This window comes from Phycodurus eques, chromosome 10, assembly GCF_024500275.1.
Source record: "Phycodurus eques isolate BA_2022a chromosome 10, UOR_Pequ_1.1, whole genome shotgun sequence".
Taxonomy (NCBI): Eukaryota; Metazoa; Chordata; class Actinopteri; order Syngnathiformes; family Syngnathidae; genus Phycodurus; species Phycodurus eques.
This window is the reverse complement of record NC_084534.1, coordinates 18,262,915-18,283,421: the sequence shown is the minus strand read 5'-3', so window position 1 is coordinate 18,283,421 and position 20,507 is coordinate 18,262,915. Positions and strand designations below refer to the sequence as shown.

At 39.4% G+C, this 20,507-nt stretch overlaps 1 protein-coding gene across 3 annotated transcripts in view; it reads left to right on the top strand.

Annotated features, from left to right (window-relative positions):
* The window catches only part of kaznb (kazrin, periplakin interacting protein b), a 116,580-nt gene extending 96,637 nt beyond the window's left edge, over positions 1-19,943 (top strand). For 2 of the 3 annotated variants that reach the window (XM_061687532.1, XM_061687533.1), the window contains 6 exons: positions 4,398-4,592; positions 6,292-6,428; positions 6,647-6,817; positions 8,456-8,651; positions 9,400-9,533; positions 11,251-11,468. In XM_061687532.1, the coding sequence (XP_061543516.1) occupies positions 4,398-4,592; positions 6,292-6,428; positions 6,647-6,817; positions 8,456-8,651; positions 9,400-9,533; positions 11,251-11,421 (1,004 nt within the window). In that variant the 3' untranslated portion in view covers positions 11,422-11,468. Of the gene's footprint in view, positions 1-4,397; positions 4,593-6,291; positions 6,429-6,646; positions 6,818-8,455; positions 8,652-9,399; positions 9,534-11,250; positions 11,469-15,098; positions 15,278-15,356; positions 15,476-15,732; positions 15,965-16,043; positions 16,146-17,152; positions 17,320-17,982; positions 18,080-19,462 lie in introns of those variants that run through there. The other variant, XM_061687534.1, reaches the window with a different exon arrangement.
* Positions 19,944-20,507: the final 564 nt, after the last annotated feature.

Here is a 20,507-nt window from a genome sequence, read left to right as displayed (position 1 = left end):
TCTTTCCAGATCATCGTTGCGACTGACAAAAGAACACTAATCCCAGCGATTATAACTGCTTTGACTCCTAATTCTCCGCAATGAGATATTTCTGTTTTCCCCGCTGCCTAGCGTACTTGTAAAGACGGCTCAGTCGGAGCTCGCACAGGATGAAACGCTGTCAAGTTCTTTTTTTCTTTTTTTTTTTGCAAAGGAATGACAGCCATTATCGCTGTCCTCGCTTTGAATGCTCGCCCGTTTGATTCAGGCAGGCTGAAGGCGTTAAACCAGCCTGGGCGGCCCTCCTTTCCTACAAGGCCCTGCAGCGCAATGCTCACTGTGAGTCAAAGCCGCCTCCGTTGTCCAATAAAATCTACAGGAGGCTGTCAAATACACCTCCAGCTTTAGAATGACATGAAACAAATGTGTCCACAAATCTATTTACAATGCCTTCCATGTGGCTTTTTATTGATCAAATTATTCATATATGACGATATGCTCCTGATATGCCAATTGCTGTCACATCACGCAATAAAAGCAACCAAATGTAAGTTAATATTGATGTTTTCTTTATTTTAAAACGCATAATTTTCCATTGAAATTAAAGAATCTTTGACTAGATGACAATCTAAGACCTGCGAAATTTAGAAATAAAGGCATTTCTGATCCTTTTTTTATTAAATGCGGTGAATTAGTTGTCATGTACCTGATTTAAATGTTCTTAAATTTGCATAGACCCCCAAAATTTGAGTCAAATATTAGATAAAATGGCAAAAAAAAAAAAAACTGTCGTCAAGTCCTATTTTTCAGCTGAAAGCTGTTTCCCTGTGCTAATGGTTGTTACTACAGTGACTTGTGCTCGATAAACTTGGTGTTATGCATTTCTATTCAGTTGTGCCATTCATGAAGTGAATGTGAACAGCAGCAAAAATAGTCAATAAGATTGTATATAGCAAAAGACATACTGTACATGTAAAGAAAAATCACTTATTGGTCAGTCCACACATGGGTCTGTTATTTTTTACAAATTATTGACCAATCTGACGTTGTTGTTGTTGTTTTTGTCTTAAGTGTTGAAAATGGCTTGCTGTCTTTGACGATGCAATATTAATGGCTCAACTAACATGCCGATTTTTGGGTTTCATATAAAGTGATGGTTTTGAAATTGCAAGGATTCCGCCCTACGCCAGCCAGTACAGGGAACAGAATGTGGTTCTAACGTGACAAAAAGTGGAAAAGTTTAAAGGGGCTGAATACTTTGGCGAGCCACTGTACCGTATAGCACTCGTTAGCAAGGTACAGCAGCATATCATGTACTATCTTCTCAAAGTATTCATGTGTTCAAGATACATTTTGACATAAATGAACATAAATTCATAGTTTGATCATGTGGTGGAAGCATATCATGCACTGTCTTGACTAATGACACCTATTTTTATGATGGCATCAAGGTAGGAGAATGTGCCATCAGCATGAACTTCAATACCGCACCGCAGTTTGTCTTCGTGGGAATAAAAATGGTGCCCTGCTTTCTCTCGAAGCCAGTCACTTTGCCACTTTGCTCCCTCTCCTCTAAGTGTGTGTGTCTATGTGTGTGTTTGTGTGGTCTTATCACAGGGCAAGGCAGTGATGAGCCGCTTCTGCCCAGTGGCGATTTGATGGACACTTTAATAAGAAGCCAGGCTGAGAGGTTAATTGAACGGGCGGGCTAACGAGCAAAGGGAGGAAGAGCGGACTTGTGTTCTGCGGTATGAGGAGCAAAACAGCCTGGTAGAGGATGAGAGGCGTGTAAGCTCGCTTGATAACAGTGTGTTTAAATGGCTTTGGTCCATCTGAATTGCTTTTTTCAATCCCTGTGGCTTTGTTCGCACTGGGGACGATTCAAATCTCACTCCCTCCAATTTGAAAAAATGTTTGTCATGCACTATCCAATGAGCTCAATTGCAAATTCTGCTTCTAATGCTGCAGTTCTATTTGTTTCCTTCTTTAATTTTGACATACAATGGTGCCTTGAAATACGAGTTTATTTCATTCCATTAGCGCACTCGTAAATCAAAACATTCATGTCTCAAAACATCTTTACCCTTTGAAATGAATGGAAATGCCATTAATCCGTTCCAGTCTCTCTCTCGCTCGCTCTTTCTCTCTCTCTCTCTCTCTCTCTCTCTCTCTCTCGCTCACAAAAAAAAAGTATAATGCAGACAGATAGATATACATGGAGACTGTGGTCACAACTCAGTAAGATGTAGCAATATGAGTCATTCTTCCCAGAGGATAAAGAAAATATGCCTGTCAGTATTGTTCTGTTGTTTGTCTACGTGTTCCTCCGCCGTATGTGTTCAACTATCTGTTGTTCAAAGGGTTATAACGCAGAGACACCGATGCTCGTTAGCCCTTCTATGGCGTTTCCCATTATGTGTTAGCATCAAGCTAGCTGACTTTAAGGAAAGGTTATGTGATTTGGTTAATTAGAGTAATTGTCTTTGTTTTATGTTTAGATTGACAGTAAACTTACTGATACACACGAAACTCAATTGGGAGTGACAATAAACAGCTTGAAGCCTCTTTCTTGAAGTATTATATAAAAACTGCTGCTTGTTGTGAGTCGAGTCGAGTCGAGTGCAGTTCAGTTCATTGCCAACATGGAGCAGTCGTATCTCAAATTATTGCTCAAAAGTTGAAGTCAACAATCGGCCGACTGACTGCTTATATCTCGAAAAACATCTCAAGGCAGAACTACATGTTATATTGACTTTTTTTTTCTCGTTACTTTGGGAACAGATAAGATTATTCACAAGATGCCCAGTATGATAGTTTTTTTTTTTTAATTGTCATCTATTTTTTTAAATGTTTTTTTCGCTTTTTTTAATTATTATTTTCACCCATTTAAAGGAAAGATTAATCAGAAGATAGCTGGCAAAATAGATTCAGCCATGTTTTTTTTAGTGGCAGCTTATAATTCTTATTTTATTTTTTAAAAAGGGTGTCACTCGATAGGTTGGATTTATTTATTCACTCTCTACACAGGAATACATTGCAGTGGTCTATGGCCATGTATTTCAAATTGTAGTTTTTAGTTTCTTATTTCATTTATAATATTTTAGTTAATTATATGTCATTATTAGTTATGCATTCACCCACTGACTGAAAGCAACTACTTCTCTACAGCTATGTATTTCTAGCGCCAGTCATTCATCTTTATTTTACTTTATTGCATCATATTTAATGTATATTTAATTATATTTGAATTTTGTTTAATTTTATGTTATGCACTCAACTTTAAACGACCTTTTTTCAAAGGTAAAGCTGCACTGCACACATTCAAAGAAGCAGCTGGGCTCCCCTCTGCAAATAAAGGCCATCCTGTAGATAAACAGATCAGGAAGTGGATTTAGCCTGCAGGGCTCCGTGGGACTCCCGTGTCGGTGGACACTTGTGGTCGTACAGCGGGCCCCTCTAACTTAAACAGTGACTTCCTGCTTGCACTTTTTTGTGTTTTTTTCATCAAGTATTCTCGAAACATTTGAGATGTTGTACATCTTTTAGAGCCTCTGCAGCTGCATTTGGAAGTCAGCCTGCTGTAGATCCTTAAAGCACAGTCACTCCTATAGTTTAATGGTTTAAGTGGTAGTGGAAGAACTTTGAAATTCATAGACCGAACCAGCCCAGTTTTGTGGAAGAATAAATGGATGCTTTATTGTCACATATAAAGTACTAAAAGTCGTCCGACTAGTTTCCCCCATGTCTTGTCAAACGTGCCCACCAGGTCCTGTGTCCTGCCGGTCGTGTTTGCTTGACAGTTTTCCCTGAGGCCTGGGAGGGCGTTTTATTACTAAGGAAAGCATTCAGCACCCTGGGATGAACCTGTGATATCTATCTATCTATCTATCTATCTATCTATCTATCTATCTATCTATCTCTCTATCTATCTATCTGTCTATCTGTCTATCTGTCTATCTGTCTGTCTATCTGTCCTGTCGGTCCGTCGGTCGGTCCGTCGGTCCGTCCGTCCAGCCGTCCAGCCATGTCTTTCTATGTCCATCGGTCCATTCATCTAACAAGCAATCATCCATACATCCATCTTGCTATGTAACTCGAGGAAGAGCTCATGATGCCACAAAGCATGCCACATCATGTGAAAAGGGGCACAGACAGAGGATCTATGACAATATTTTGCTCCATATATACTGAAACACCCCACAGTCTTCAGCCAGTGATAAAATGGGAAAATCAAAAACTACAATGGGACTCCGCCGAGGCCAAACAATCTTAAATAATGTCCGTCGGAATATCTTTATTGAAGACTAATGACGTGCTTGGTGATTCTGTACCACTCCGGTCCCATAGGTGGCGATAATGCATGTAAAGTAGGTTTCAAATGTTTATTCACTCCTTTCCCATGTTGTGTTTGTCCACAGTGTTGTTGCACGAGGAGGTGGCCCAGCTTCAGGAGGAGGTGCACCTTCTGCGGCAAATGAAGGACATGCTGGGCAAAGACCTGCAGGAGGAGTCGCAGGGAGGAGGCACCGCGGGCCTGCTCTCCGCAGCTGAGCTCCACGTACAGCTGGGCGACAAGGAGCAGGAGCTGGACCGTGCCAAGGAGGCCTTGCAAGGTCAGATCACCTTTTTCTACTTGCTCTTTCTATTTCTGTTATGCATGGTGGTGGTTATCATGAGAAACTGGCGAGAGGAGCGATCACATTATGACATGTACTGACTGAGCAGCTGATTGTACTTATTTGACTTGTTTTTAGTTCTGTTTATTTCTATTCTGCATGTTGGTGGGTATCCTGTATAACTGGCGAGAGGAGGGATTGCATTTCTGTAATTGTATGACACGTGCCAACCGATGATCCAATGGAAAACGGCATTGACGTGCTAATGATATTCAAACAGAAACGGTGGGGCAACACATGTAGACAGGCAATATCACAATACTCAGGTATTTTCTTCATCCTCTGTAAAAAATCAACTTATTGAGTCACTGAGAATAGTGACAATGTGAATAGAGACAAACGAAGAAGAGCCACTCTCTTCTTTGTTTGTCTGAATGACTTTATTGTACCTTGCTTTGAAATAGGAATGGAGTATTGATGCAGACAGGAATGATGCACCAATTATCCCGCATTGTTTTCGAAGATGGGGCATTATACAACACAGCAGCTGCTACCCACTTTCAGCAGCGTTTCGATTTAGTTAAGCAACGGTGTTTATGTTCCTCTCGACGATGTGCTGTCACGTGTTGTGTAACAATCACTAAACAGGTTTGGAATGCCGAGTGTGAAATATGAATGAGACGCAAGCACTGACAGTAGGAATGCTGGGCGCGTGACACGTGCGGTGAAGGTTGTTTCTTTGTAAGAGAGGTGCGAAGGGAAATGGTTTCATGTCCGAGTGCTCAATTACTGAATCTTGTCAGATGTTCATCTCTCACAACATACCACAGCAGCTGTTTGTTTACAGTGCCCCCTTGTGGCTCTCAGCTGAAGTAGCTGGAGCCTATCCCAGCTGACTGATGGCGGGACTCATGGCAGTCAGTCACAGGGCAAAAAAAAAAAGACAAACAACCGTTTACACTTACATTCACACATATGGCCATTTTAGAGTCTTCAATGAACCTAACATGGATGGATGACGCCCTGAGATTCGAACCTAGAACCTTAAAATTGTGAGGCAGACGTGATAAACATTAGGCAACAACCCTTCTGCCCGCAATTGTTTCATTAGTTTACATAAATGTTCTAATATTCGGAAATGTTCATATGTGTGAAAGTGAATATGAGTGCTCATTTCCCGTGTGATTGGCTGAAAACCACACTGACAAGGGTGGCAAGGATTGGCTGACAAGGGTGTACCCCGCTTCTTTTACGCAAAGTCAGCTGGGATAGGCTCATCTCACGGACAACCCTCATGGGGACAAGCGCTATAGAAAATGGAGGGACGTATGGATGGATAAAGGTTGGAAAACTAATGTAACTGAATTATATATACATAGATAACTTTGTCCAGTTCCTCTGAATGTTGGCATTAGCTTGCTTTTGAATCAAATGTATGGCTCGAGAAAGTCTTTTAATGCAACCTTAATCACCACCAATGCCAATTCGACTGATTCCATTCTACCTCATGAGATCCAATTTGAGAGCTGTTTAAAAAAAAAATAAAAAAAAATCTACTTTTACAACGATGATAACGTTCCCATTTGATTGACACTCACGAGCTATGCGTTTAAAAATATGTTTATTATTGTGCATATAGTTCACAGTCAACGGCGATCACAAAATGCATCATAACTCGGTGAATGTTGCATTGCAGCCATGAAAGCCGACCGTAAACGTCTAAAAGGGGAAAAGGGCGACTTGGTGAGTCAAATGCAACAGCTGTACACGACGCTGGAGAGCCGAGAGGACCAGCTCCGAGAATTCATACGCAACTACGACCAGCACCGAAAGGTAACGCTTTGCTCAATTATTGCTGAAAAGAGACACGTTCTGCATTTTTTTTTCAATTTTCATTTGGCTGTTTTTACAATATTCTATTCAAAAGGTGAATTTTTGCTGCGATCTTCAAGTGACATTACGTTCCTGTATTCTCGCCAGTTTAGCTGCCTCGTTTTAGTGGCGCGCCACGGATGCTTTAAAGCCATCGTCCGCTGCGTTCGTTCTTGCAGGAGAGCGAGGATGCAGTGAGGTTGCTGGCCAAGGAGAAGGACGTGCTGGAAAGGGAGAAGTGGGACCTGCGGCGACAGACCAAAGAGGCCACGGAGCAGGCCAACATCCTGCGCTCTCAGCTGGACATGAAGGAGAACAGGATCAAGGAGCTGGAGGCCGAGCTCACCATGGTGAGTGAACTCCGCAAACGGTAATTTTACATGCATTCTGCTATTCTCGTTTCCGGCTGTGCATTCAAATGAGACGCAATACGGGAGTTGCATCAAAGATTCTGTCTCAGCTTATGTTTGTCTGTAGAATATTGTTCAATTTTGATTGACACTGTCAGAGAGGTATGTGTTTATTAATGTGGTTATAGTTCAATCAAATAATTCATCAATATAATAGCTGAGCTGTCCCTAGTATTTTCCTCCATCATGTGGCTATTTGATTATTATTTTTTCCTTACATTCCTTTTCTACTGGTTATCCCATATAAGGTTACGAGTGAGCTGGAGCATATGCCAGCTGATTTACGGCCAAAGGCAGTATACACCCTGGACTTGATGACATTAATTTTTTCTTGTAATTTGTGCTATTATTTTTCCATCATAATTATTTTTTTAAAATATTTTTGTATTTATTTGATTTTACATCCATCCACTTTCTACAACCTATGCTGTTGACAGTCAGGTCAGTTCTGGACTTAATTGATTTTATTTTATTTAAAAACAAATTTACCGCTTATCCCATTCTGTGGAGCCCAACTCAAGAATTGAGTGAAAGATTTAAAATTACAATTATAATTTTTTTTCTTATATTTGAAATGTCATGTTTTAAGCATTATATTTCATTTTATATTATTCTATGTTATTTTAGTTGTTATTATTTTGTTCATCGTCAGATCAGTCCAGGACTTTTGATTTTATTTGATTTTATACCGCTTATCCACTCAGACTGACAGGTAACATGGAGCCAAACTCAAGACTTAGGCAATAGGTTTTATTTTATTTTATTTTATTTTATTCCATTTTATTTTATTTTAATTGATTTCAATTTGCTATTTTCATATTCATATTATTGTTGTATGTTTTCCTTTTATTTCTTCCCTTTTATTTTTGTTTTTGTATTTTATATTTTAAATTGTTTTAAATCTAATAGTTGATTTGTTTTTCTATATCATTGTATGTTATCCATCCATCCATCCATTTTCTGAGCCGCTTCTCCTCACTCGGGTCGCGGGCGTGCTGGAGCCTATCCCAGCTGTCATCGGGCAGGAGGCGGGGTACACCCTGAACTGGTTGCCAGCCAATCGCAGGGCACATACAAACAAACAACCATTCGCACTCACAGTCACACTTATGGGCAATTTAGAGTCTCCAATTAATGCATGTATTTGGGATGTGGGAGGAAACCGGAGTGCCCGGAGAAAACCCACGCAGGCACGGGGAGAACATGCAAACTCCACACAGGCGGGGTCGGGGATTGTGCCGCTCATTGTATGTTAGATTTATTTTTATTTTATTTGCATCCATTAATTTCCTACAATTTAGGGTTAGTTCAGGATGATTTTATTGTATTTAATTGTTTTATATTTCATTTTTCTAAATTATTTTATTAAATTGTATTATTTTTATTTGATTTTAAGTGACACAGCTCTTGACTCGGACCACTGGTTGATATAATTGTTTTTAAATAAATATTTTTATTCCGTGTCTTATGCCGATGTTCTTATTATACGCCCTTATTATATTGCTATCAAAAGCACAGAAGTGGTGATGAAGAATGCTCCATCATTCACATCTGAGTGTTCCTTCCTCCTTTGACCAGGCCAAGCAGTCTCTGGCCACACTGACTAAAGACGTCCCCAAGCGCCACTCGTTAGCCTCCACCAACAACGCCGGCGGCGCCGAGCCCGTGGTGAACGGCAGTCAGGAGTGGGTGATGCAGGCCGATCTGCCGCTGACCGCCGCTATCCGGCAGAGCCAGCAGACCCTCTACCACGGACACAACGCCGACAGACAAGGTAGCGTCCCCCCTCACTCGCCAGACACGTCATTAGGTACACCTAATGTTAAAGGTCAGAGGTGGGAAAAGTATTCACACACTGTACTGAATTAAAAGGACAGATACTTATGTAAAAAAGAGATCTGAAGTACTGAATCGACTCCTTTCAAAAGTAAGCTTAAAGAATTACAGACTGAAATAAGATAAGATAACCCTTTGTTAATGACTCAGGTATTCCAACAATATAGTGTAAAGCAGCCGTGTTATTAGTTATCTACATTTTTGGCCATTTTTTTTTATGGGCAAAAATGTAAAAACAGATGTTTGCAAATCTTTTATTTTGATCAAATTGAGAATATTTAATGTTGAGAGGCTGGAACCGAAGGATTTGAACAATTTGAAGTTAAACAGGGCCTCTAAACGATTAATCAATTGTCAGAAAAGTTGTTGATTAATTTCATAATCGATTAATTGTTGCGCCTCCAGCAGGGAGTAAAAGTAAAAAGTTGCCTGTAAAATAAATACCCAAGTAAGTAGAATAACATCACAGCATTTCAACGTTGTCACTTCCCACCACTGTCGAAGATGCATGTGTACCTAATGAAATGGCCTTTGGAGTGTGTCTTCGTGTTACTAATAACGGGTTTCCTTGAGGTTTCTCAAACTAACAGTGGGACTATTTCAATGCTGGGACAACCTGTGTGTGTGTGTGTTCGCGTGTGCGTGTGTGTGTGTTTGGTGTGTGTGTGGCACCCAACCACCCCTAGCTGTGGTCAGGGTCAGCCCCTGCCACTCGCGCCAGCCGTCCGTCATCTCTGACGCTTCGGCCGCCGACGGGGACCGCTCGTCCACGCCCAGCGACATCAACTCCCCCCGCCACCGGACGCACTCCCTCTGCAATGTAAGAGCTGCCTGCAACTTGTGTGTGCGTGTGTGTGCTGTGGGTGGTTGCTGTGCCTTCTCGGTAGTGGTGGTGGTGGTCTTGTTTCATTCCAATCGTTCCCTCACAAACCATTTCTGAGCCAGGAAACATTCTAAATATGTATATACTCAACTGCAGAGAGTACCAGACCCTTAGCAGTGAGGCGTTTGCGATTGTAGAAATAAAGGCCTCCCCCAAATTGACGCGGCATTGAGTAAATGAACACACCTGGTCACTTTTTGTGGAACGATACATCCATCCATTTTCTGTACCGCTTATCCTCACTAGGGTCGCGGGCGTGCTGGAGCCTCTCCCAGCTATCTTCGGGCGAGAGGCGGGGTACACCCTGAACTGGTCGCCAGCCAATCGCAGGGCACATATAAACAAACAACCATTAGCGCACGCATTCATACCGATGGGCAATTTAGAGTCTTCAACCAACTTACCATGCGTGTTTTTGGGATGTGGGAGGAAACCGGAGTACCCGGAGAAAACCCACGCAGGCACGGGGGGAGAACATGCAAACTCCACACAGGCGGGGCCGGGAATTGAACCCTGGTCCTCAGAACTGTGAGGCAGATGTGCTAGGAACTATACATACTGTACTTAATTTAAAAGAAGGAAAAAAAACAAGCAGCTGAAGAAGTTTATACATCAACTGCAGAGCGTACTAGATGTTTATTAGAGGTAAGGCTTTTATTTCAGGAGGGTCTTTATTCTCTTTATGATATTATTTTTTATCATTTTGGATGACAGCTGGGATGTGGGCTCCAGCATGCCCGCGACCCTAGTGAGGATAAGCGGCTCAGAAAATGGATGGATGGATGTTTGGAATTTTCTAAAATAGTCACATGGCTCTCAATTAGTCCACCGGGCATGTTGTCCATAAAATTAAATGCTTCCCTCAAACAAATGCCTCCCTTTTCCCATTATCAGTTTAAACTCATCTTTTCACTTGACCTAAATTGTAATATAACACTATTACAATTGTTTAATCTTAGTGCAAACGTCTAACACATTTAACATTGTTTAAAGTATTTATTGGTACAAATAAATTTTAATTATAATGTCATTGTATCATATTTTTAATCATTTGTTTCATATTTTTGCAACTAGTGACATGCCTCTCAATTAGTCAGCATCCTTCCAGTCGATGCTGTATTGGGTAAATAAGCACCCCCTGTATTGTACTACTGTACTATACTGTATATATTATGGACATATAAATGTTTACAATATATACTCAACTATAGAGCGTACCAGAGTTGTGGGGGGAGGCATTTGTTGAGGGGAGGCTTTTATTGTACCAAATGTATTTTAATAATAATATAATCTTACTTTAAATCATCGTTTTCATATTTCTGCAAAGTGAGTAGTGACATCCCCCTCCGTTAGTCAGCGGGTATGTAATAAGAAAAATAAAGACCTCACCCTCGATAGACACAATGATGTGTTTAAAAAAAAAAAAAATAATAATAATAATCTTAGCCACTTTGCTGAAATACAGTAATGTACAGCTAACTTTTTTTTCTTTTAATCTAATTTTCTGTAGCTTGGTAGGGCTTTTATTTTTTATTTTTTGTGTTCTTTTGGACACTTTGCACTGGCTCCCTTTTACACTAAGCTAATGCTCGTTTGCAGTACTATAGAAGTAACTCGTGTAGCTGTGTGTGTGTGTGTGTGTGTGTCCATATAGTCCATGGAGGACCTGGAGGAGCAGAAGCGTAAGAAGAAGAAGGAGAAGATGACGCTGGGCTCGCTGTCGCGCGTCTTCGCCCGAGGGAAACAGCGCAAGTCTCTGGACCCGGGCCTGTTTGATGGTACAGCCACACCCGACTATTACATAGAGGAAGATGCCGACTGGTGATGCTGAGTGTGTGCGCGTGTATGAGATGGGCTTGTCTAGGGGGGGGGGGGGGGGGGGGCATCTAATTTAAAAATAAAAGCCTAAAAGCGACTGCGATTCCACCAAATGTACAGTATATTATGCTCTTAAAATTGTATGTATGTAAATGACATATATATATTTATAGATGTACATGTATGCATATGTATATATGTTTACATGCATATAAACATACGCGGGGTTATCATCATGTGTATTTGTAGACATGCTGTATTATCTTGTCTTGATGTTTCTTTCTTTTTTTCTTTTTTTTTTTTACAACTTGAGACTTGAAGGACTGCTGTTCATGTGTAAATAGGAAGAATTTGTGTTTTTACTGTTTGTTTGTTTATTGTTTTTACTTAATCACGCATTACAACAGCATTTTATCCGACAAATTTCACGTTCATGTGGGGCGAGGGGGGAACAGCCCCAAAACGGCTAATTATGCAGTTATGCCTTGTCATATCGGAACGGTGGTCGCAGGGATGGAATTTAAAACTGAAATAATAAATTACTGACCATAACAAAAATGTCTCGCATCCTGGAAAATTACCTTATTTTCTCAAATAGTGGCCTCAGTTTTATTACACATCTCACTTTCAACAAGTAAACCTTAAAAATAGATATTTCATGATATTGGTACATGATCATATTATACTCTATACTATAATAATGGAATTAATACAAATATTGTGTTAGTGTATGTTCTGTAATAATAATCCTACTTTTGTTTTATTTTGATGACTTTTAATGAAGTATTATTTGTTTAGGGTGGGGGGAGAGATACAAAATATATTAAATATGATTAGCTATATAAAGAATTTTGTACAGTGATTAACAAATGTATCAGACACCTCAATGTAAGCCACTCAACCACTCAATGGAAGCTAAATGATGCATCGGTAATGACAAATATCATTTGTGTCTGTTATTATGTCAATACATCCAATTGATATTTTAAATGCTAAAATATATTTATTCTTGTTTTCTATCCAGTTTCTTATTTGCTGTTTTAACCGTGCTCAAAAGATAGAAAAATAAAATTGTAAAGGACATTGTTATTTCTTGTTTAATATGTCAAATATTAATTGTTAACTTGCATTCCTGAAGAGGAAAGGTTTTCGTGGTTGAATGTCCTATAATTTAAAAAGAGTCTGCATTAAAGCTCTCTATAATACTGGATGGTCCCTTTCTACTAGGTGGTCTAAATAACGGGTAAAGTACTGTACAATGATTTATTTGTAGAAAAAAAATATATGTATGCTGTAATATTATTAAATATGAATATAATGCTTTAGTATGAACACGAAATCTCTTCCTCCTAAAAATAGTTGTAGTTTTTGTAGAGGACACATTTTGTCGTATGGAATTCATGGAATGACGATAAATGCATTTGAGGTTTTTTTATTTTTATTTTTTTAAATGTTTACACCTCTAATCAATGCCACTGTTTGAGAAAGTTCGGTAATTTAGTGTAGTCTAACTGTTAGCATTTGCTACTTCATTTCTTCCTGGGAGCTGTCTAACATGCCAATAGGAGTTGAATGAATGTGTGAAAAAACATCTGCATTGCATTGTAGTTGTTTTTTCATTCATTCATTCGTTTCCATAAACATTCATTCGTAAAGGTTGCTTCCTCCCTTTCTCACCAAGTTGCTTGCATTGTAAATGCAAGGTCTCTTGTTCTGCCCGTGTTGCTTTGTTATACTGTTTGTGTAAAACTCTTCCTAATACTGTTTAATGCTTTGTAATGTAGGCAACATGGAATAAAAGATGAAATCTATGGAAGTATTTTATTTAAAAATTAACAAGAAATATCTGCTGCAGATAGTTGTTTTTTTTGGGGCGGGGGGGGACATGAAATTTTATTTTCTAAAATAAAACTACAGCACATGTTCTATGGAGTAAGTGTTGTTTCTAATGTCTTTTCACTCTCTTGCCATTTATAACCACTTATCACAGTAGATGCAATGGGTATAAAAAGTCTACACACCCCTGTTCAAATGCCAGGTTTTTGTGAGATAAAAGACACCAGCCTAAACCAGTTCAAAACATTTTCCACCATTAATGTGACCTATAACTTGTATAATTATATATATATATATATATATATATATATATATATATATGATCATAATTCCCTACACCTTGACTAAGGCACTAGTTCCAACTGAAAAAACCGCTGCAAAGCATGATGCTGCCAACATATTCACATATTCTTGGGGGATTTTGAACAGGAACGTGTATACTTTTTACATCCACTATGTCTTTTTCTTTCTGGGGATTATTCATATCACACATCCTGTATCAACTTAGTTGTTTTTTTTTTGAAGCGACACTGGACCGTGGATGTGAGGATGAATCAGGTGAACGCTTCATCCTGCGTGTCAATTCAGTATAGTATAGTTTAGTATATAGTATCGATGGCCATTTATGAGTAATCCCTAAGTAATGTACTAATATTGCACATCTCTCTAATGGTCTTAAAAGTGTCATCATAGTAGGTAGTTAGTAAAGTGTTAAACATTTACTAAAACAATGTCATATACTGTAATCCTATATCTATATGAGTTCTATCATAGATGAGTTGTTTTTGGACCCATATGCATCTCATACTGTAGATATGCATGTTCAAAACTACAATGCTACTGTATATAAACAGCAACTTATATTATAGTCATCGACAATGTAATTCTATCTAGTGGTCATAAAATTTCAAAACAACTCAATGCAGTTGAATAGAGGGACAGATAGTTTCTGTTCCATTCAGGTACACTTGGTCCAAGAGCTGTATTTTGAGTTCATATTTGTTTTATTTTTGTTTTTAATTGTTTAATTTAAATTAGGGTACACTCATAACAAATTCAAAGTAAAAACGTAAATATTTGTATTAATTAATGTACATTGAATTATTATTTTATCCTGATTTGTTTTTTTCTTTTTTTTTATCAAAGGTTTTGTATTTTTTAATTATTTCTTTAATTCATTATTGTTTTCTTTACAGCGATAATGCTTCGGGACTTTTATTTTCTATATTTCTGATTCACAGCATTCCTTATTAAGTAAAATACCACTAAAGATATATTGAATTTAAATTAATTATTTTAACATTGTTGCTGCTTACCTTTCAAAAAAGAACTTTATTAAATATATTTAATTATTATTTACTTTACAAAGATATAATTGCCTCTAGTGTTTTATTTTAGATTTTCTTAGTAGAAATTCACTGCATGCCTTCCTAATTAAAAAAACAAAATTATATTACATTCTAATTAATGTTTCTATTTATTGTATTTTAATTATATTTTTAAAATGTGTACCTAACTTGTTTTTGTATTTCTTTTTTATTATATTAATTCAATGGGTTATTTTAAAAAATAATACAAACAATAATAATAACATTTTATAGAATAGAAATTTGCTGTAAATCAAATCGAAATTGAGAATTATCGTCTTTGGAAATGCAGCGCTTGTGCCATGTACCTAATAAAGTGGTCAGTGACGGAGGCAGTAAAATCGGCACATAGGAGAAGTTGATTTTTTAATGCTACAACCCTCTGCTGCGCTGCTAAATAAAATCCTCGCGAGTCATTTTTATGTTGTTCATATCCTTCTGACCCTGAACCTGCACGTCTACCCCTGAACTCCGACCCCAGACTGCGAAGGCCTCATGTCCGACAATGAGGAGCAGCTGGACCGCCTCCAGCAGGCGGCGCTCACCCGGACCACGTGCATGTCTCTGTGGAGGGCGGGCGCTGTCCAGGCCTGGCTGGAGGTGGTCATGGGAATGCCCATGTACACGCGGGCCTGCTCTGAAAACGTCAAGAGTGGCAAGGTAGGCGGATACTACAGAGCGTGGCGTGCTTTCAGTGCTTTTCCCTCAGATATAAAAATGATGGCTCTATGCATTTTAGGTTCTTCTCGGCCTGACTGATGAGGATTTAGAGATGGGACTCGGCATTAGCAACCCAATTCATCGCAGGAAACTAAGACTAGCCATCGAGGACTACAGGAGAGCCGAACGAGACCAAGGGTGAGCTACGAGAATTATTATTATTAAAAAACAAAAACTCTTTGGGGTGGGCTGCAACGGAATAATGCCAATTCCATTCATTTCAATTGGGGAAGATGCTTTTGAGTTAAGAGCATGGTCACAGAACGAATTAAACTCAAGACACCGCTGTATATACTTTTTGGGACATTTGTGTTTGATTTTTCATGTGTAAAATATGTACTTGAGCCAATAAAGTTTGGGAAACAGTGTTTGTCTCTATTCCTTCCTTCTTCCAGTTTATCCAAATCGTCCGACATGGACCATCACTGGGTGTCGACTTCGTGGCTGAGCGACGTGGGTCTGCCTCAGTACTCGCAGACCTTCCACGGTCACCTGGTGGACGGCCGGGTGCTAAGTTCTCTCGGCCGCCGAGATCTGGAGAGATACCTGGACGTCAGCGACCGCTCCCACCAGACCAGTCTGTTGCTGTCCGTGCAGCTCCTGCAGGTGCTGGGCTTCCGTAAGGAGGTCAGACTACAGCGCGCTGACACAGGACTTGGCTCAAGTGAAAGGTGACCTGAACTCACTTTGCGTTGTGTTCTTGCAGGCCTTGCAGGCACGAAGGGCAAAATGTGAGCAGCAAGACCGGGACCCCATCGTTTGGACCTGTCACCGAGTAAGGAAGTGGATCAGGGACATTGACCTCAAGGTGAGTGGAGGACCGTTTACAGCGCTGCCTTGACATACGGGTACTCCTATTTACAGGTTTTCAAAATTTCAGTTACGAGCAAATTTCAGATGCACTGCCGTACAAGTTAAGTGGGGGGGGGGCCAAATGAGGCAGACATCAGTCTGAAGGAGAACGTTAGAGAGGACACAGGTTCAAGTTGCTGCCGTTCTACACAGGGACCTAGCTAACAGCTAACTGCAGTCCTTTCATTCTGACATGCTGCTCCAAATGAAAGCCAAACATGCAAGATAATCTAATAAGATCCAATTTTAGACATTTCTTAAAGCTATATCAGTCTTGTTTTCGTCAACGTTGACAATTTGACAATGGTGAAATGATTTCATTGACGCCCGTTTTTTTTTTTTTTTTATGATGATAACCAGAGTACACCGATTTTTATCAGCTGATCGGTATAGGACAATATTTAGCATTTTATGCTGATGGGCTGATCAGCTTTAATGTCATAATTCGCCAATCCGATCAACCGCAAAAGACATTAACTCCGCGTCACCGCCTGCACAGTATATTTGAATCCAATGGCTGGTTTATTTTTAGCCTTGTTGCGTGTCTTTTGACATAGTACTGTAAATATCTGATGGCCAATGAAGTTAGTTACAAAAAAAAAAAAAAAAAAACATGTCGGCGGTGTGGAACAGACAACACGTCTTAGACAGACAACACGTAATGCCCGGATCAGACTACAAGACAAATTTGCTCTTTCAGGATTGCACTATTTCAGACTACTGCATTAAAATCTTGTGTTCCGATACCACTGCATCCCGCTTTTTACGATCATTGGGCTTTATCTTTATCTTTATCTTACATTTCCAAAAGCCACTGTAATTTCATTACACATTTTCTCCCAGTAAAGTAATAGACTACAAGAACATAAATGTTGTAATTAAATTACATATTGTAGGTACACGCAATGATTTACTCTCCAACATTGCTCGTGAGTCAAGTTAGCACTGGTACTTGTTTTTCAGGAGTTTGCCGACAATCTTCAGGGTAAAGGCGTCAACGGTGCCGTGCTGATTCTTGACCCGGCTTTCGACGCGGACGCCATGGCAAGAGCGCTGGAGATCCCCGTCAACAAACACATGCTCCATCGGCATCTGCGTGAGGAGATGAAAGCGCTCACCGCCGCTAGCAGGTGAACCTCAAACACCCAAAGTTAACTTCTTCATAATATAAGGACAATTAAAACTGCTTCTTGCTTTTAAAACACCTGAAGGACATCTAGGACAACAGGCCTGTTTGCAATACTGTCACAAAGTGGCGCTTTATAGGTACTGCCCGCTGCAACAAGGGGCAACATGGTGCACTAGTGGTTAGCACAGCTATCTCGCAGTCAAGAGCTCCTGGATTTGAATCTCGGCTGTAGCACTTATTTTGTGGAGGTTTCATGTTCTGACTGTGCTTGCGTGGGTTTTCTGCAAGTAAACCACGTTCCAAAAACAAGCATGTTACTTACAGTGGAAGAAACAAACAAAAAAATGTCCATAGGTGTGAATGGTTGTTTGTTTATATGTGTCCTGTGATTGGCTGGCGACTAGTTCAGGGTGTACCCTGCTTCGCTCGCCAAAGTCAGTTGGGTTAGGCTCCACCTGTGACCCTAATGACGACAAGCGCCTTAGAAAATCGATGGATGGATGGTGGAACAAGTGAAATAACAAAGAAAAGTTCAATAAAAAGCAAAACATACTTGCAGACTTAATCCTGTCCTGGCTCATAAGATTTGCTGAAGCCTCACGTGAAGTCACGCTCCTGCGATCTTCCATTTTGGAGTTTCTACTGAACACATTTACGTTCACAGCAACGTGGAGCAGGAATGCGAGGTGGTCCTTTCTTCTACGCCGGTGGCCGTCCACCGCTTTGGTGAGGGGAGGGTGCCGATGAGGAGATCCAGCAAGGTATCGTAAGGCTCTATTGAAATGTGTTGAAACGACAAATTATTTGCCCGTATGGTTGCTTCGCTTTCAGACTTTTACTTCTGTGAAACAACAAAGAAAAGAAACACAACACTGTTACACCTGCACAGTCTAATACAAGATGTGTATCCAATAGTCTGCTTTTACAAATATAATGAAAAAAGGCATTTCTTCGAAAAAAACATCAGCGAATAAATGAGCGCCGGACCGCAAATAGAAAGCCAGTTTGTTGCCTCCAGGGCGCAGTCATTACCTTCACTCTGACATCATATACAGCCACTCGGACCTATTTGACCCAAATACAATGCATTTCAATGATACCAGTAAATTATCATATGTGAGTGTGACAGGTTGTTTGTCTATATGTGGCCTGGGAAACATGCCCAATCGCAGTCAGTTTTCAGTAAATATTAAGTTTGGCCCGCGATTTTGTCCCGATGTTTTATTTTGGCCCACTGTGAGTATGCGTTTGACACCCCTGCACTAGTGGTACATGGTCTCCCTCTGGTGGTACACCATATGCATTTAACCTTAGCACTGTTTTGTTTTTAAACTTAATTAGGTACAATTTTATTTAACTTTTATGTGCAATACATTTTAATCAAATCATTATTTTGGTACAAGTTTTTATTTTACTTTATTGTAACAGTGTTAATTTTCTAACTGTGAATAATGTTACAGTGGCTTATAAAATGAAATATACTGTTTAGGAATAAAATATCTGTCTTGTTTTTAATGAACACTCAGGCGTACTAGATTATCGTATTTTAATGTCATTATGGTGGTACTTTTTATATTTTTTAGGTTGTACTTGGTGTAAAAAGTTTGAGAACCACTTATAAAGTTAAAATCTAAACAAATAAAACAAGTTTAAATGATTTATTTTGCATAATATTATGAAATACAAAGAACATCTAATATATAGAAGATAAAAATATAGAATATACCTCGTAATATAAAAGGCTTCGGTATACAGTGAAATCACAAGTATTCACAGCGCTTCACTTTTTCACAATTTATGTGACAGTCTTATTTTTTTTTAAATAATTTAAAAAATTCTACACACATTCAATACTGACAACATGAAAAATAAGTTTTATATACGTATAGATAATTTATAAAAAATTAACCAAATCACATCTACGTGATTCACAGATGCACTGAAAATCTTTTTCAATCTGGTCTTTATACAGACAGAAAATGTTGTCGTTTGGAACTCAAGCAACAATAATGAAGGCGTTTGAAGGCCTTAATTTGTATGATACTGGACTAGCTTTAAATAATCCAGAGCGTACCTAATAAAATGGTACTGTAGCAATCAGTGGCTCTCACCATTCAAGCGTTTCACATCTTGCATGTGTCCAGAGTCCGCTGAGGTTCCGCGCAGCGAGCCGCCCGGCAGAAGCTCGTGTTCAGTCGGGGCCTCGGACCTCACGCGGTCCCGTGCACGCCCGCAAGAGCGTCGAGATCACCAATGTGTGAACAGCACCTGTGTTTACATGGATGTAACATTGTTTACTACACAGAAAAAGAACACTTCACTGGACTGATCTGCAAAGCTTTTACCTCGTCAAAAAGGGATCGATTGGGAAAAATGACTTTTTAATGTCCTGTATACAAATGTAATAACTCAGCCATCAAATGTGAAATTAAACAACCAAGTAAATCTTTTGTTTTCAGCTTCTGATTTTTTTCTGGATTGTTATGTAGCAGTGGGGCTGGTTTGCACAATAACCACCAACTTTCTTCGCCCCTGACAAGATCCTGAGCCGCTTTCAAGTGACTACAATGGTTGAAACGCTATCATGCAGAAACCGCAACATCGCCACTGCTTTCATGTCAAAGACAAAAGGTAAGCAGAGCTGCGGTAGGTTTTGTTGGATGCAGAGATGAGTGCTAAGTGACACATACTTGATTGCCTGGAGGTGGCGGGGTCTTGTGGGGGCATTTGCTTTTGGGGGTGTATCAATGTGGCACAAACAGTGCAATCCATGAACTTCTGCCTTCACGGGTGAAAATTAATTTTATTGTCTTTGCGACAGAGTGTTTTTTAATTGTGAAAACATTTATAAAACTGTCTCCTTGAGTTGAAAGAATCAGCATTGAGAGTAAACAACTAATGAACAGAAGCTGCTATAAATATAAGAAAAGAAGACTGTATGGACTTTAAAGGTATTTCTGTTAATATTTTGACTTTTCTAATAAATGACACTGATGACAAGACTATTTAATCATTAAATTTAGTGTTGCGCCACGGTTGCCTTATCTCATACTGGTTCTTGCTCGTAATATATTTTTTTTTTTACTTTTTTTTTTTTTTTTAGCTCACTCACTGAAAACCTTCAGAATGCATCATTTTAACCTATCTAGAAAATAGTTAGAGTATACTGCAATTAACAAAATGCTTAAA